This window comes from Diachasmimorpha longicaudata, unplaced genomic scaffold (genome assembly GCF_034640455.1).
Source record: "Diachasmimorpha longicaudata isolate KC_UGA_2023 unplaced genomic scaffold, iyDiaLong2 ctg00000287.1, whole genome shotgun sequence".
Taxonomy (NCBI): Eukaryota; Metazoa; Arthropoda; class Insecta; order Hymenoptera; family Braconidae; genus Diachasmimorpha; species Diachasmimorpha longicaudata.
The window spans coordinates 1-17,523 of NW_026974062.1; the positions used below are offsets into that span (position 1 = coordinate 1).

A 17,523-nucleotide genomic window follows, 5' to 3' on the forward strand; every position below is an offset into this window, starting at 1 on the left:
ACTGCTGGCAACAGACTCTTTCATCATATTGTGGAGACTGACAAGTTTGGAACGAAAATCCTGAAGGAGATGAACAATCAGAGACTGCCGGGGGAAGTCACCTTCATGCCTCTCAATCGTCTACACGTGAAGAGCATTGATTATCCTGATACGAGTGACGCCATTCCCATGATCTCCAAGCTTAATTATGATGGGAAGTACGACAGAGCGATGAGGTACATTTTTGGGAAGACTCTCATCTGTAGAAATCTGGAAGCTGCTACTAATTTGGCGAGGACATCTGGACTTGATTGTGTGACACTCGAGGGGGATCAAGTCTCCTCCAAGGGATCACTCACTGGGGGGTACTTCAATACCCTCAGGTCCAGGCTGGAGATCCAGAAGACAAGGTCTGAACTTATGGCGCAGATCAACACGATGGAGAATGAACTGTCTAACCTGAGGGATGAGATCAAGAAGGCGGATCAGAATATATCGTCGTATGTCAGTGAGATGCAGAGAACGGAGACGAAGAACAGCAAGGCTAAAGACATCTACGACAAGATGAAGGCGGAGATCAGGCTGATGAAGGAGGAGTTGTCGGCTATCGAGAGGTATAGAACACCGAAGGAGAGGAGTCTTGCCCAGTGCACATCGAATCTCGAGGCTATGAGGGCGACCAAGGAGGGTCTTGAGAGTGAACTCCATCAGGACTTGATGGCGCAGTTGTCGGTGGCTGATCAACGGCAGGTGGATACCCTCAACGACGAGATCAGGACACTCACGAAAGAGAATAAGGAGGCTTTTGCCAAACGTATGAGACTGGAGGCTGAGAAGAACAAACTTGAGAATCTTCTTACTAATAATCTTCATCGGAGGAAGGACGAACTCGTGCAGGCACTCCAGGAGATCTCGGTGGAAGACAGGCAGAGACAGTTGGAGACTTGCAAGGCTCAGCTGTCGGACATAGAGAAAAGATTGGTCAAGGTCAATGCTGATTTCAAGACTATGAATGAGAGAGTCGGGGGCGCCACCAAAAAGCAGAAGGCTGAGGCTGCTGAGGTGGAGAAGTGGAAGGCGAAGGAGAAGGAAGTCCAGGAGAAGATCGAGTCTGATGCTAAGGATCTTGAGAAACTCGCCAGCAAGCAGAATATTCTACAGCAGAAGATCGCTGAGTGTACACAGAAGATCACGGAATTGGGGGCACTGCCTTCACCTGAGGCTTATGAGAAGTTTGGGAATATGTCGACGAAACAGCTGTTCAAGGAGATGGAGAAGGCGAATAATCAGCTGAAGAAGTACAGCCATGTTAATAAAAAGGCGTTGGATCAGTTCATGTCGTTCAGCGATCAGAAGGAGAAGCTTGTGAAGAGGAAGGAGGAGCTGGACAGAGGCGATGAGAAGATCAAGGAGCTGATGAATGTACTGGAGATGAGAAAGTGCGAGGCTATTCAGTTCACTTTTAAACAGGTTAGTAAGTACTTCAGCGAAGTCTTCAAGAAACTCGTGCCCACTGGACACGCACAACTCGTCATGAAGACGGCCGATGGGGAGGAGGGCGATGATGATACATCCACTGCTGCCGATTCTGATCGGTTCATTGGTGTCGGTGAGTTTGAGGTTTTGATGAGATTTTGGGGATGTTTTTCACGATTATGTTAATTTTTGGAATTTTTCAGGGATTAGAGTTTCGTTCACTGGACAAAAAGCTGAGATGAGAGAGATGAATCAACTTTCGGGTGGGCAAAAGTCTCTTGTGGCACTTGCCCTGATATTCGCTATTCAGAAGTGCGATCCAGCACCTTTCTATCTATTCGATGAGATCGATCAGGCTCTCGATGCCCAGCACAGAAAAGCTGTTGCTGATATGATCCATGAACTCAGCTCTGACGCACAATTTATCACCACAACTTTTAGGTGAGAATTTTTGTTAAAAAAATTGGATAAATTTTAAATTAATGGAAATTAATGAATTTTTTCAGACCTGAATTACTGCAGCACGCAAATAAATTCTATGGGGTTAAATTCAGGAATAAGGTGTCTCACGTAGAGTGTGTCACCAGGGAAGAAGCTGCTGACTTTGTCGAAGACGACACAACTCACGGATAAACGGAAAAACATATTTATTTTTATTATGAAGATAAAGAAAACATCATCTATTAATTTTTCAGAGTTTCTGCTGTAATTCTAATTCAATTCGTGAGGATTCAACTGGGAAATGTTGATTCGCTCTTCAATTTGTAATTTTAATGGAGCTGACAATTTTTCAAAAAAATAAAAAAATAAAAAAAATATCTTCTTCAATTCTGGTAATTGCACTTCATTAACTGCCCTTTTCCAACAAATTTTCCTGTACTTTCTGGGACTTCTATCGTCCAGGAATGAATAAATTATTTTTGAAGTGGAAGTGGGCCGGAAATCGGGGCGCTGAAGCCAGAAATGGCTGCCACTGTTTATACTTCCCGTGAATTTCCCTCGCTTTTTGCATTCGAGAAGCCGGTGAAGCACAAAAGCACAAGCTATTGTTGAAAAATGTACATCAAAAAGGTAATTTGAGGCTTTCATCCCTTATTCGTCCCAAATAAAGCCCCCAGGACGTCTGGAACATCAGGAATGTCAATCAATCACTTCATTTTTCGTTTTTTGTGACGAAAAACACTTCATTCTTGGTTTCAGATCGTCATCGAGAACTTCAAATCCTACAGGGGACAACATATTTTCGATGGTTTGCACCCAGGACACAATACCATAGGTTTGTAACGTTTCTTTTGTTATTTTTATGGTGAACAACAGGAATTTTCTAATAATTGTTGGGTGACTTGACGAACATAACGGAGAACATTTTTCCTCCGTTATGTTGCAGGAATTTCGCAATTATCCTGGTAACAACTGATTTTAGAGGAAAATGTCACAAGACCATTTTTGTAGCTGAGGAAATTCCCCACAGGAAGTCCCTCCGTCATTTTCCTCTAAAACCATTAATTATCGAGATAATTCGATATTTATTGGGGCTCAAAAATATCCTTCTGCACCATCATGTAATCGATCCTCATCATCATCCCCCTGAACCCTATCAGTCGGCCTCAATGGCTCCGGAAAAAGCAGCCTCTTGGAGTCCATCGTCTTCGTCGTAAGTAACCGTTACTACCCGATCACAAAAGAACAGAGGGTTTCAGTGATCAACGACAACCCCATAAACCACACGAGGTCAGCCTCAGTGGAGATAATTCTCTCGAACGACGACAATGTCCTCTCAATAGACATCTCAGAGGTGCGAATCCGCAGGGTGATCTCCCTACAGTTTGACCGCATCACCGTTAACAACCAGAACTGCCATCCAGACGAACTATTCCAGCTACTCTCACCAGTCTTCCCCAGGGAGAATCCTTATTACATTGTTCGACAGGATGAAGTGGCTCATCTGGCTACTGGCACTAACCTTATTAGGTCGATATTAATGTATTTAATCATTTATTAATTTTATTTATGTAACAAAAATCCTCGATAAAAAAAATCCTCGGGGAAACTCCGCACCCACCAGGTTCGAAGTGATTGTGATGGCGATTGGAGTCCACAAGTTTGATGAGGGTATCACCGAGCTCCTCCTCCAGATCGCGGAGAAAACGCAGTGCATTGAGGACCTGCAGACTGACCTCGAAAGTCACAGGGAGAAGCTCGCCCTTCTGATGACCAAGTACAACTACTTTACGAGGATCAACAAAACGCGTCGTTACCTGGAGCATAAGCTGTACCAGCTGCACCTCGAGGACTTGCAGTCGCAGCTGTCTCAGCTGGCAGACCCCTACGATGATGAGGTCCTGAAGGCCGAGGGGGCGAAGACAGCCTACAGCGCAGTCCACTCGGAGTACGTCGATGTGAATGCTGAGGTAATCGCTCTACAGGGGGAGATCGATCTCTTGGAGAAGATGAAGAGGAAGGGAGAGATTGAAGATATCGAGTTGGCGAAGGAGCTGAACACCCAGCAGCTGGAGAGGGAAGAAATAAGGGAGAAACTACAGGGGTTTGTATTATAGATCTAAATGTAATTATTATTTGAATTAAAAGGTAAATAATAATTAAAGGTAATAGGATATAATTAAGTTTTTGCGATATTTTCACTTTTAACTTCAATTACTTCAAGATTAAATTCGGACGAATCCGAGAGTTTCGAAAAGCGCCATGAGTTGCTCCTCTCGAGGATCTCGGAGCTCGAGGAGAAGGCGAAGGGCCTCGAGACTGCGTTGCAAGACATCAGAAACAACAGTAACGAGGTCTGCCGAGAGCTGGAACGCCACGAGTACCAGCTGATGGACCTCTCCAGGAGCAAGATCATCATCGAGAAGTTGAAGACAGGAGATCACGACCTGACTGAGGTAATGCCAAGGGCTTCTCAGGTCACCAGAATCATTCAGGAGGAGGAGGAAGAGGTCGCCAGGCTGGAAGTCACCGTAGAGAAGGCTTTTGTTCAGAGGACCGAGGGCGAGAAGGAACTGGAAAGGCTGAGGAGTCAGTTAAGCGATGTAAAGCTGCTGCTGCGTGATCACAGGAGGAAAAAGGAGGAGCTCCAGAGGGCTAGGCACGATCTCCTGGGGCGGAGGAAGGAGCAGCAGAGGGAGGCGGACGTTCTTCGTGATGATATCGAGGCACTGGAGACCCGGATTGGGACGATCAAACAAAAACTGCAGATGATGGTCAGGGGAGATGTCCTCGAGGGGATCGAGTCGGTGAGGAAGATCCTGGAGGATTGGAGGCAGAGGGACGACCGGCTGGAGCTCGTTGAGGGGGTCAAGGGGATTCTCCTGGAGGTTTTTACGTGCAGAGAACCTTCGGTGGCTTTCGCCATGGAGGTCAGGGGTGGCGATCAGCTGTTTCATTATGTCGTGAGGGACAGGATTGTCATCGCTGAGATCTTGAGGGAGATGAAGGAGAGGAACATGAGGGGAATCGTCAATTTTATCCCCCTCGGGGACGTGGAGGAGCTCCAGGTGAGGTATCCCCTGGGGGAGTTCAATTGCAGACCTTTGGTATCGTTTTTGGTACCTCGGGATGGCGAGCTCCAGAAGGCTGTGGACTTCGTCTTCGGGAAGACTGTCGTCGTGAGCAGTCTTAGGGATGGCATCGCACTTGCCAATGTCTATGACCTGCAGGCGATTACTCTGAATGGACAGCAGGTAAAAATATTTTTAAATATTTTTCTTTCGATTTGATTTTTATTTTATTTTATTTTATTTTTATTTCATTTTATTTCAATTTATGTGTTTAATGACCCTTGCCACTTGTTGATTAACCCCCCTGCAGGTCCTGAGGAAGGGTAAGTACAGGGGAGGCTTTCGAGATCGCCGAAACTCTCGACTAGAACTCTACAAAGAGTACTGTGAGCAGCGAGCTAAACTAGATGCTGTCACATTGAATCACAAGAACCTCCTCACCTCCCTCCAGTCGATGAACGATGAACTCCTTCTTCCAATGTCTGAACTCCAGAAGCTGGACGTGAAGATCCAGGCGGCTGAACAGCACATCTTGGGCCTCCAAACGGACATTGCCGAGGCATCGAGGAGCTTCGAGCAGGCATCGGACAACTACTCCCCCCTGAAGAAGTACCTGGAAGACACGAGGATGAGACTGGAGGAATCGAAGCAGGAGCTGTCAACAGTGGAGACAGAGATCGAAGATCTGGAGAGGACATCTGTCGAGGAAGTCGAGATGTCTATTCAGCAGCTTCTTGAGGACTCCCTACGGCTGGAGAAACAGAGAAAACAGGCGATCGCAGAGATTCCGCACCTGGAAGGGAGACTGTCCTCGGTGAGGGAAATCCTGTCTCGTTTAGAGAAGGACAGGGACGAGCTGGAGGCACATGTGGGGGATTACTCTCAGGATATCCTCCAGGAACGACTCGTCGTCGCCGAGCAGAAGCTGGAGAAGCGCAGGAAGGATCTGGGGGAGCGGATGCAGAGACTGGAGGTGATTGATGAGAAGATAATTGGACTTACAAGGCAGCTATCAGAGGTGGAGAAGAGGGCGAGGGACTTGGACTTCGAGAGAGAGAAGGCCAGGATGACATGGGAGGCAGCGAAGGAGGACGTGGAGGCGGTTAAAGGTAGAATGGACTGTCTCACGAGGAAGATGGGGGAGTGGGAGAAGAGACTGGCTGATGTGGGGACCCTCCCCAGCATCAGGAACCCCAGGGTTTTTGACAATATGGGGAAGAAGGCGTTGGAGAGGAAGATCAGAGACATCGGGAGGGAGGAGAAGGCTCTTGGGGCTGTCGACTGTAGCATCAAGGGTAAGATGAAGGGGCTGGAGGGACAAATGGTGGCTCTGGAGCGTCTCCTGGAGAAGGAGGAGGAGAGGAAGAGGAGCTACGAGGAGGAAATGGAAAAGATCGAGACAAAGAGGGTCGAGGCCTTGAGGGTGGGGTTCGAAAAAATCAACGAGTTTTTTGAGGACATCTTTGGGAACATCGTGACCAACGGTCGGGCCAGCCTTCTTCCAGTAGGGGAGGATGGAGAGGTGGGGGATGACTGGAGGAGCGTCAGGGGAGCCAGGATTAGGGCGACTTTTGCCGGTGGACAGGAGGTGGAGAGAATGTATCAGCTCTCTGGGGGACAGAAGACTGTCATCGCTCTGTGTCTGATCTTTGCTGTTCACAGGTTCAAACCTGCGCCTTTTTATTTACTTGACGAGATTGATAAGGCACTTGATGGGTGCTTCAGGGCATCTGTGGCTGGGATGGTTCATGAGATGAGTAGGAATGCACAGTTTGTGATCGTCACGTTTAGAGAGGAGTTGGTGATGCTGGCTGATAGATTTTTCAAGGTGACTTCCAGTCATGACTGCTCACATGTGCAGGACTGCAACAGGGAGGAGGCTCTGGAGATCATTAGGAAAGATGCTGAGGAGGAGTGATTTTTTTTCATTTTTATTATTTTTTTCAGTTTGCGATTACACTCATATATATTTTTTTAATTGTCTCAAAGGTGTTGAATGACAGAAATTATTATAAACATTAGTGTATTGTAGTATTGTAAAACTGTTCATTTGCTTGTTCTGAATTTCACGAAGAACTAATGTTCATGAAATAAATGGAATTTTAATTAATTAAATTAGTTGAGAACGTTCAGTTGGAGAATATAAACGAAACAGGAAGAAAAGTTTCATATCTCTCCGACTTGAGGATTTTTATTAGATTTAAAATCTCCCTCGAAACAGATGAAACTCTTCTCAACCTGAAATTATGACACTCGTTAGGTTATAACGATGATCGTGAGTTCCCACCATGATGTACAGTGGTCCAGCCCTCATTTTCGTCATCTGGATAACAGCACAGGTACCTCTATCCTCAGAATTAAACTTCAGTCGCGAAGCAACGACCTGTTCGAGTTAATCTTAACTGTCAGTCACTTTTCACTAAATACCTCGAAAACTAAGAGGAATTTCGAAACGTTTCTCATGACCTTTTTTGTAGAGCGAAGTGAGGGCTATAAAAAATGTCTCGACGAAAATTGCGCTATCTCCTTCAGATTCGTCGATATTCCTCTAAAACTTCACGTGAACGAATTCTTCTTTTCGCTATTGAATTTTATTTAAGAACTTGAGGCTCACGTTGAAAAATTTTCAGTCGATAATGTCCCACATCCTGGCAACTTCGACCAATCCCTATACATCGGAGTTCTCGTTCAGTCCGGAGCACCATCCCTCGGAGAACCCCAGCTGTCCCACCAGGAAATCCCGTAAAATTCGTGAGTCATGGGATGATAAGTATTTTATCACCGATAGTCGTAAAAACGGTGCTGACGACATCGCGAGAAATGGGAAATCATCGGTGGAAATTATGGCCATCCTTCTGCCGTGTGCACACCCTCCGGATGGTCCCATAAACAACGTGAATATGAGCCTGTGGGGTTTTCATCTGCAGAAGTACTCGAAGATCACGAGGTGCCATCGAAAAGTTGTCATCTCCATCAAAATTACGAATGTTGGAAAGGTATTTAATCCTCTGAATTTTATTCATATGAAATTACTCCTGAAAAGAAAAATGAAACGAAAAATATTGATAAAATAAACCAAAAATCCCCTGCAATTTGTGTAATTTGCTTGCAGACAGACACAGAAGATCGATTCATAGTGATAGACCACGTGACAGACCCACTTACAATGCGAAAATCCCGACTGATGGAGCCGTACGTGATAAAAATCCGACAGGAGCAAGTGCTCCAGCTTTACGACCTGACCTTCCAAAGCGTGAGTATATCCAGGTCAAACCGCGTTCTGATGGACCGGCCGGCGGAAAAATACTGTCGGTCGGGTCGCCTCCATCCAAGTGAAGGTACAGTACCAGGAAGCAGTGACATATCGATTTGAAATTTAGGTGGTCAATGCTGAGGCGACCGAGGAGGTGATAAACAACGAGAGGGAGACTTTCATCGGTTGCGATGATTACTCGGATCATCCCACCTGCGGGGAAATGTTCTACCGAGGGGTGAAGATACCACACAGTCAGGTAATGAATTTGTTTAACAATTTTTTTTTAATCGAACATAAAATATTTATTTTACAAAAATACATTTTATTCACAATTTATGATCATCTCAATTTACGATTTAGTATGAGTTCATTAGTTAATCAATTAATTATCATAAATTGACTTATCTCAGTTGACGAATTTCTGGTGCTGAACAGGCGCGCCTGGGTTCCGAAGCAAAGACAGCTCAGGAGAATGTGCGATCAGCCTCGAAGCGGCTGAAGGAAGCGAAGAAGGAAGTCCAGACTGCGAAGGAGGAGCGTGACACCCTGAGTGCTGAGCAGCAGCAGCTGCTGAAGGAGAAGACGAAACTGACCCTGACGATAAACGATCTTCTGGAGGAGGTGAAGGGTGACAACGACAGCAGAAAACGTGCGCAGCAGGAGCTGGAGAAGCTAAAGGAGAACATCGCTGTGAGGGAAAAGGAGCTGGAGAAGATTCGTCCTGAATACGAGGAGATGAAGCGACGGGAGGAGGAGTACACGAGAGCGATGGGACTCAAGGAACAGAAGCGGAAGGAGTTGTACGCTAAGCAGGGGAGGGGCTCGCAGTTCACCAGCAAGGACGACAGGGATAAATGGATTCAGAACGAGCTGAAGCAGCTGACCAAGCAGATTAGGGATAAAGAGGAGCACCAGAAGAAGATCAGTGAGGATCTCAAGAAAGACGCCGAGAAGCAGAAGGATCTCGAGAAGAAGATCGAGGAGTACACGAAGGAGATGGAGAAGCAGAGGGCGTCCATTGATGAACACAACAAGCACTACTATGAACTGACCAAGCAGAAGGACGCCTGTCAGGCGCAGAGGAAGGAGCAGTACAGGAAGGAGAGTGTCCTGCAGTTGAATCTGTCTGGGTTGAAGGAGGACCTGGCGAAGGCTGATCAGAGCCTCAGGTCCATGGCCGGAAAACCCATTCTCAATGGACGGGATTCGGTTCGGAGGGTTCTTGAGACTTTCAAAGAACGACCTGACATGGCTCATGAGGTTAACTCGTACTATGGACCTGTCATCGAGAACTTTGATTGTGATAAGAGTGTCTACATGGCGGTGGAGGTCACTGCTGGCAACAGACTCTTTCATCATATTGTGGAGACTGACAAGTTTGGAACGAAAATCCTGAAGGAGATGAACAATCAGAGACTGCCGGGGGAAGTCACCTTCATGCCTCTCAATCGTCTACACGTGAAGAGCATTGATTATCCTGATACGAGTGACGCCATTCCCATGATCTCCAAGCTTAATTATGATGGGAAGTACGACAGAGCGATGAGGTACATTTTTGGGAAGACTCTCATCTGTAGAAATCTGGAAGCTGCTACTAATTTGGCGAGGACATCTGGACTTGATTGTGTGACACTCGAGGGGGATCAAGTCTCCTCCAAGGGATCACTCACTGGGGGGTACTTCAATACCCTCAGGTCCAGGCTGGAGATCCAGAAGACAAGGTCTGAACTTATGGCGCAGATCAACACGATGGAGAATGAACTGTCTAACCTGAGGGATGAGATCAAGAAGGCGGATCAGAATATATCGTCGTATGTCAGTGAGATGCAGAGAACGGAGACGAAGAACAGCAAGGCTAAAGACATCTACGACAAGATGAAGGCGGAGATCAGGCTGATGAAGGAGGAGTTGTCGGCTATCGAGAGGTATAGAACACCGAAGGAGAGGAGTCTTGCCCAGTGCACATCGAATCTCGAGGCTATGAGGGCGACCAAGGAGGGTCTTGAGAGTGAACTCCATCAGGACTTGATGGCGCAGTTGTCGGTGGCTGATCAACGGCAGGTGGATACCCTCAACGACGAGATCAGGACACTCACGAAAGAGAATAAGGAGGCTTTTGCCAAACGTATGAGACTGGAGGCTGAGAAGAACAAACTTGAGAATCTTCTTACTAATAATCTTCATCGGAGGAAGGACGAACTCGTGCAGGCACTCCAGGAGATCTCGGTGGAAGACAGGCAGAGACAGTTGGAGACTTGCAAGGCTCAGCTGTCGGACATAGAGAAAAGATTGGTCAAGGTCAATGCTGATTTCAAGACTATGAATGAGAGAGTCGGGGGCGCCACCAAAAAGCAGAAGGCTGAGGCTGCTGAGGTGGAGAAGTGGAAGGCGAAGGAGAAGGAAGTCCAGGAGAAGATCGAGTCTGATGCTAAGGATCTTGAGAAACTCGCCAGCAAGCAGAATATTCTACAGCAGAAGATCGCTGAGTGTACACAGAAGATCACGGAATTGGGGGCACTGCCTTCACCTGAGGCTTATGAGAAGTTTGGGAATATGTCGACGAAACAGCTGTTCAAGGAGATGGAGAAGGCGAATAATCAGCTGAAGAAGTACAGCCATGTTAATAAAAAGGCGTTGGATCAGTTCATGTCGTTCAGCGATCAGAAGGAGAAGCTTGTGAAGAGGAAGGAGGAGCTGGACAGAGGCGATGAGAAGATCAAGGAGCTGATGAATGTACTGGAGATGAGAAAGTGCGAGGCTATTCAGTTCACTTTTAAACAGGTTAGTAAGTACTTCAGCGAAGTCTTCAAGAAACTCGTGCCCACTGGACACGCACAACTCGTCATGAAGACGGCCGATGGGGAGGAGGGCGATGATGATACATCCACTGCTGCCGATTCTGATCGGTTCATTGGTGTCGGTGAGTTTGAGGTTTTGATGAGATTTTGGGGATGTTTTTCACGATTATGTTAATTTTTGGAATTTTTCAGGGATTAGAGTTTCGTTCACTGGACAAAAAGCTGAGATGAGAGAGATGAATCAACTTTCGGGTGGGCAAAAGTCTCTTGTGGCACTTGCCCTGATATTCGCTATTCAGAAGTGCGATCCAGCACCTTTCTATCTATTCGATGAGATCGATCAGGCTCTCGATGCCCAGCACAGAAAAGCTGTTGCTGATATGATCCATGAACTCAGCTCTGACGCACAATTTATCACCACAACTTTTAGGTGAGAATTTTTGTTAAAAAAATTGGATAAATTTTAAATTAATGGAAATTAATGAATTTTTTCAGACCTGAATTACTGCAGCACGCAAATAAATTCTATGGGGTTAAATTCAGGAATAAGGTGTCTCACGTAGAGTGTGTCACCAGGGAAGAAGCTGCTGACTTTGTCGAAGACGACACAACTCACGGATAAACGGAAAAACATATTTATTTTTATTATGAAGATAAAGAAAACATCATCTATTAATTTTTCAGAGTTTCTGCTGTAATTCTAATTCAATTCGTGAGGATTCAACTGGGAAATGTTGATTCGCTCTTCAATTTGTAATTTTAATGGAGCTGACAATTTTTCAAAAAAATAAAAAAATAAAAAAAATATCTTCTTCAATTCTGGTAATTGCACTTCATTAACTGCCCTTTTCCAACAAATTTTCCTGTACTTTCTGGGACTTCTATCGTCCAGGAATGAATAAATTATTTTTGAAGTGGAAGTGGGCCGGAAATCGGGGCGCTGAAGCCAGAAATGGCTGCCACTGTTTATACTTCCCGTGAATTTCCCTCGCTTTTTGCATTCGAGAAGCCGGTGAAGCACAAAAGCACAAGCTATTGTTGAAAAATGTACATCAAAAAGGTAATTTGAGGCTTTCATCCCTTATTCGTCCCAAATAAAGCCCCCAGGACGTCTGGAACATCAGGAATGTCAATCAATCACTTCATTTTTCGTTTTTTGTGACGAAAAACACTTCATTCTTGGTTTCAGATCGTCATCGAGAACTTCAAATCCTACAGGGGACAACATATTTTCGATGGTTTGCACCCAGGACACAATACCATAGGTTTGTAACGTTTCTTTTGTTATTTTTATGGTGAACAACAGGAATTTTCTAATAATTGTTGGGTGACTTGACGAACATAACGGAGAACATTTTTCCTCCGTTATGTTGCAGGAATTTCGCAATTATCCTGGTAACAACTGATTTTAGAGGAAAATGTCACAAGACCATTTTTGTAGCTGAGGAAATTCCCCACAGGAAGTCCCTCCGTCATTTTCCTCTAAAACCATTAATTATCGAGATAATTCGATATTTATTGGGGCTCAAAAATATCCTTCTGCACCATCATGTAATCGATCCTCATCATCATCCCCCTGAACCCTATCAGTCGGCCTCAATGGCTCCGGAAAAAGCAGCCTCTTGGAGTCCATCGTCTTCGTCGTAAGTAACCGTTACTACCCGATCACAAAAGAACAGAGGGTTTCAGTGATCAACGACAACCCCATAAACCACACGAGGTCAGCCTCAGTGGAGATAATTCTCTCGAACGACGACAATGTCCTCTCAATAGACATCTCAGAGGTGCGAATCCGCAGGGTGATCTCCCTACAGTTTGACCGCATCACCGTTAACAACCAGAACTGCCATCCAGACGAACTATTCCAGCTACTCTCACCAGTCTTCCCCAGGGAGAATCCTTATTACATTGTTCGACAGGATGAAGTGGCTCATCTGGCTACTGGCACTAACCTTATTAGGTCGATATTAATGTATTTAATCATTTATTAATTTTATTTATGTAACAAAAATCCTCGATAAAAAAAATCCTCGGGGAAACTCCGCACCCACCAGGTTCGAAGTGATTGTGATGGCGATTGGAGTCCACAAGTTTGATGAGGGTATCACCGAGCTCCTCCTCCAGATCGCGGAGAAAACGCAGTGCATTGAGGACCTGCAGACTGACCTCGAAAGTCACAGGGAGAAGCTCGCCCTTCTGATGACCAAGTACAACTACTTTACGAGGATCAACAAAACGCGTCGTTACCTGGAGCATAAGCTGTACCAGCTGCACCTCGAGGACTTGCAGTCGCAGCTGTCTCAGCTGGCAGACCCCTACGATGATGAGGTCCTGAAGGCCGAGGGGGCGAAGACAGCCTACAGCGCAGTCCACTCGGAGTACGTCGATGTGAATGCTGAGGTAATCGCTCTACAGGGGGAGATCGATCTCTTGGAGAAGATGAAGAGGAAGGGAGAGATTGAAGATATCGAGTTGGCGAAGGAGCTGAACACCCAGCAGCTGGAGAGGGAAGAAATAAGGGAGAAACTACAGGGGTTTGTATTATAGATCTAAATGTAATTATTATTTGAATTAAAAGGTAAATAATAATTAAAGGTAATAGGATATAATTAAGTTTTTGCGATATTTTCACTTTTAACTTCAATTACTTCAAGATTAAATTCGGACGAATCCGAGAGTTTCGAAAAGCGCCATGAGTTGCTCCTCTCGAGGATCTCGGAGCTCGAGGAGAAGGCGAAGGGCCTCGAGACTGCGTTGCAAGACATCAGAAACAACAGTAACGAGGTCTGCCGAGAGCTGGAACGCCACGAGTACCAGCTGATGGACCTCTCCAGGAGCAAGATCATCATCGAGAAGTTGAAGACAGGAGATCACGACCTGACTGAGGTAATGCCAAGGGCTTCTCAGGTCACCAGAATCATTCAGGAGGAGGAGGAAGAGGTCGCCAGGCTGGAAGTCACCGTAGAGAAGGCTTTTGTTCAGAGGACCGAGGGCGAGAAGGAACTGGAAAGGCTGAGGAGTCAGTTAAGCGATGTAAAGCTGCTGCTGCGTGATCACAGGAGGAAAAAGGAGGAGCTCCAGAGGGCTAGGCACGATCTCCTGGGGCGGAGGAAGGAGCAGCAGAGGGAGGCGGACGTTCTTCGTGATGATATCGAGGCACTGGAGACCCGGATTGGGACGATCAAACAAAAACTGCAGATGATGGTCAGGGGAGATGTCCTCGAGGGGATCGAGTCGGTGAGGAAGATCCTGGAGGATTGGAGGCAGAGGGACGACCGGCTGGAGCTCGTTGAGGGGGTCAAGGGGATTCTCCTGGAGGTTTTTACGTGCAGAGAACCTTCGGTGGCTTTCGCCATGGAGGTCAGGGGTGGCGATCAGCTGTTTCATTATGTCGTGAGGGACAGGATTGTCATCGCTGAGATCTTGAGGGAGATGAAGGAGAGGAACATGAGGGGAATCGTCAATTTTATCCCCCTCGGGGACGTGGAGGAGCTCCAGGTGAGGTATCCCCTGGGGGAGTTCAATTGCAGACCTTTGGTATCGTTTTTGGTACCTCGGGATGGCGAGCTCCAGAAGGCTGTGGACTTCGTCTTCGGGAAGACTGTCGTCGTGAGCAGTCTTAGGGATGGCATCGCACTTGCCAATGTCTATGACCTGCAGGCGATTACTCTGAATGGACAGCAGGTAAAAATATTTTTAAATATTTTTCTTTCGATTTGATTTTTATTTTATTTTATTTTATTTTTATTTCATTTTATTTCAATTTATGTGTTTAATGACCCTTGCCACTTGTTGATTAACCCCCCTGCAGGTCCTGAGGAAGGGTAAGTACAGGGGAGGCTTTCGAGATCGCCGAAACTCTCGACTAGAACTCTACAAAGAGTACTGTGAGCAGCGAGCTAAACTAGATGCTGTCACATTGAATCACAAGAACCTCCTCACCTCCCTCCAGTCGATGAACGATGAACTCCTTCTTCCAATGTCTGAACTCCAGAAGCTGGACGTGAAGATCCAGGCGGCTGAACAGCACATCTTGGGCCTCCAAACGGACATTGCCGAGGCATCGAGGAGCTTCGAGCAGGCATCGGACAACTACTCCCCCCTGAAGAAGTACCTGGAAGACACGAGGATGAGACTGGAGGAATCGAAGCAGGAGCTGTCAACAGTGGAGACAGAGATCGAAGATCTGGAGAGGACATCTGTCGAGGAAGTCGAGATGTCTATTCAGCAGCTTCTTGAGGACTCCCTACGGCTGGAGAAACAGAGAAAACAGGCGATCGCAGAGATTCCGCACCTGGAAGGGAGACTGTCCTCGGTGAGGGAAATCCTGTCTCGTTTAGAGAAGGACAGGGACGAGCTGGAGGCACATGTGGGGGATTACTCTCAGGATATCCTCCAGGAACGACTCGTCGTCGCCGAGCAGAAGCTGGAGAAGCGCAGGAAGGATCTGGGGGAGCGGATGCAGAGACTGGAGGTGATTGATGAGAAGATAATTGGACTTACAAGGCAGCTATCAGAGGTGGAGAAGAGGGCGAGGGACTTGGACTTCGAGAGAGAGAAGGCCAGGATGACATGGGAGGCAGCGAAGGAGGACGTGGAGGCGGTTAAAGGTAGAATGGACTGTCTCACGAGGAAGATGGGGGAGTGGGAGAAGAGACTGGCTGATGTGGGGACCCTCCCCAGCATCAGGAACCCCAGGGTTTTTGACAATATGGGGAAGAAGGCGTTGGAGAGGAAGATCAGAGACATCGGGAGGGAGGAGAAGGCTCTTGGGGCTGTCGACTGTAGCATCAAGGGTAAGATGAAGGGGCTGGAGGGACAAATGGTGGCTCTGGAGCGTCTCCTGGAGAAGGAGGAGGAGAGGAAGAGGAGCTACGAGGAGGAAATGGAAAAGATCGAGACAAAGAGGGTCGAGGCCTTGAGGGTGGGGTTCGAAAAAATCAACGAGTTTTTTGAGGACATCTTTGGGAACATCGTGACCAACGGTCGGGCCAGCCTTCTTCCAGTAGGGGAGGATGGAGAGGTGGGGGATGACTGGAGGAGCGTCAGGGGAGCCAGGATTAGGGCGACTTTTGCCGGTGGACAGGAGGTGGAGAGAATGTATCAGCTCTCTGGGGGACAGAAGACTGTCATCGCTCTGTGTCTGATCTTTGCTGTTCACAGGTTCAAACCTGCGCCTTTTTATTTACTTGACGAGATTGATAAGGCACTTGATGGGTGCTTCAGGGCATCTGTGGCTGGGATGGTTCATGAGATGAGTAGGAATGCACAGTTTGTGATCGTCACGTTTAGAGAGGAGTTGGTGATGCTGGCTGATAGATTTTTCAAGGTGACTTCCAGTCATGACTGCTCACATGTGCAGGACTGCAACAGGGAGGAGGCTCTGGAGATCATTAGGAAAGATGCTGAGGAGGAGTGATTTTTTTTCATTTTTATTATTTTTTTCAGTTTGCGATTACACTCATATATATTTTTTTAATTGTCTCAAAGGTGTTGAATGACAGAAATTATTATAAACATTAGTGTATTGTAGTATTGTAAAACTGTTCATTTGCTTGTTCTGAATTTCACGAAGAACTAATGTTCATGAAATAAATGGAATTTTAATTAATTAAATTAGTTGAGAACGTTCAGTTGGAGAATATAAACGAAACAGGAAGAAAAGTTTCATATCTCTCCGACTTGAGGATTTTTATTAGATTTAAAATCTCCCTCGAAACAGATGAAACTCTTCTCAACCTGAAATTATGACACTCGTTAGGTTATAACGATGATCGTGAGTTCCCACCATGATGTACAGTGGTCCAGCCCTCATTTTCGTCATCTGGATAACAGCACAGGTACCTCTATCCTCAGAATTAAACTTCAGTCGCGAAGCAACGACCTGTTCGAGTTAATCTTAACTGTCAGTCACTTTTCACTAAATACCTCGAAAACTAAGAGGAATTTCGAAACGTTTCTCATGACCTTTTTTGTAGAGCGAAGTGAGGGCTATAAAAAATGTCTCGACGAAAATTGCGCTATCTCCTTCAGATTCGTCGATATTCCTCTAAAACTTCACGTGAACGAATTCTTCTTTTCGCTATTGAATTTTATTTAAGAACTTGAGGCTCACGTTGAAAAATTTTCAGTCGATAATGTCCCACATCCTGGCAACTTCGACCAATCCCTATACATCGGAGTTCTCGTTCAGTCCGGAGCACCATCCCTCGGAGAACCCCAGCTGTCCCACCAGGAAATCCCGTAAAATTCGTGAGTCATGGGATGATAAGTATTTTATCACCGATAGTCGTAAAAACGGTGCTGACGACATCGCGAGAAATGGGAAATCATCGGTGGAAATTATGGCCATCCTTCTGCCGTGTGCACACCCTCCGGATGGTCCCATAAACAACGTGAATATGAGCCTGTGGGGTTTTCATCTGCAGAAGTACTCGAAGATCACGAGGTGCCATCGAAAAGTTGTCATCTCCATCAAAATTACGAATGTTGGAAAGGTATT

The 17,523-nt window shown here is 46.3% G+C and overlaps 2 protein-coding genes across 2 annotated transcripts; both read left to right on the forward strand.

The window, feature by feature from the left end:
• The first annotated feature begins 7 nt into the window (after window positions 1–7).
• On the forward strand, window positions 8–2,277 carry LOC135172408 (structural maintenance of chromosomes protein 3-like). Its single transcript, XM_064138494.1, has 3 exons — window positions 8–1,588; window positions 1,659–1,896; window positions 1,962–2,277. The coding sequence occupies exons 1-3, from the start codon at window positions 70–72 to the stop codon at window positions 2,086–2,088; spliced, it is 1,884 nt and encodes a 627-aa protein (XP_063994564.1). The 5' UTR covers window positions 8–69; the 3' UTR covers window positions 2,089–2,277.
• Window positions 2,278–2,483: 206 nt separating this feature from the next.
• LOC135172407 (uncharacterized) lies at window positions 2,484–16,576 on the forward strand. Its single transcript, XM_064138492.1, has 20 exons — window positions 2,484–2,526; window positions 2,656–2,731; window positions 3,057–3,426; window positions 3,521–4,000; window positions 4,121–5,150; window positions 5,278–6,882; window positions 7,228–7,527; window positions 7,598–7,963; window positions 8,080–8,220; window positions 8,348–8,479; window positions 8,638–11,143; window positions 11,214–11,451; window positions 11,517–11,636; window positions 11,706–11,774; window positions 11,937–12,033; window positions 12,211–12,286; window positions 12,612–12,981; window positions 13,076–13,555; window positions 13,676–14,705; window positions 14,833–16,576. The coding sequence occupies exons 1-20, from the start codon at window positions 2,512–2,514 to the stop codon at window positions 16,438–16,440; spliced, it is 11,109 nt and encodes a 3,702-aa protein (XP_063994562.1). The 5' UTR covers window positions 2,484–2,511; the 3' UTR covers window positions 16,441–16,576.
• The last annotated feature ends 947 nt before the right edge of the window (window positions 16,577–17,523 follow it).

What these genes read in the sequence shown, in the direction of transcription:
- LOC135172408 (XM_064138494.1), top strand. Translation starts at nt 70, where the DNA reads ATGAACAATCAGAGACTGCCGGGGGAAGTCACCTTCATGCCTCTCAAT. An exon ending in TGATCGGTTCATTGGTGTCG is followed by an intron (nt 1,589 to 1,658) that starts GTGAGTTTGAGG and finishes GGAATTTTTCAG; the next exon opens with GGATTAGAGTTTCGTTCACT. An exon ending in TTTATCACCACAACTTTTAG is followed by an intron (nt 1,897 to 1,961) that starts GTGAGAATTTTT and finishes GAATTTTTTCAG; the next exon opens with ACCTGAATTACTGCAGCACG.
- LOC135172407 (XM_064138492.1), top strand. An exon ending in ACTGGCACTAACCTTATTAG is followed by an intron (nt 3,427 to 3,520) that starts GTCGATATTAAT and finishes CGCACCCACCAG; the next exon opens with GTTCGAAGTGATTGTGATGG. An exon ending in AAATTACGAATGTTGGAAAG is followed by an intron (nt 7,964 to 8,079) that starts GTATTTAATCCT and finishes ATTTGCTTGCAG; the next exon opens with ACAGACACAGAAGATCGATT.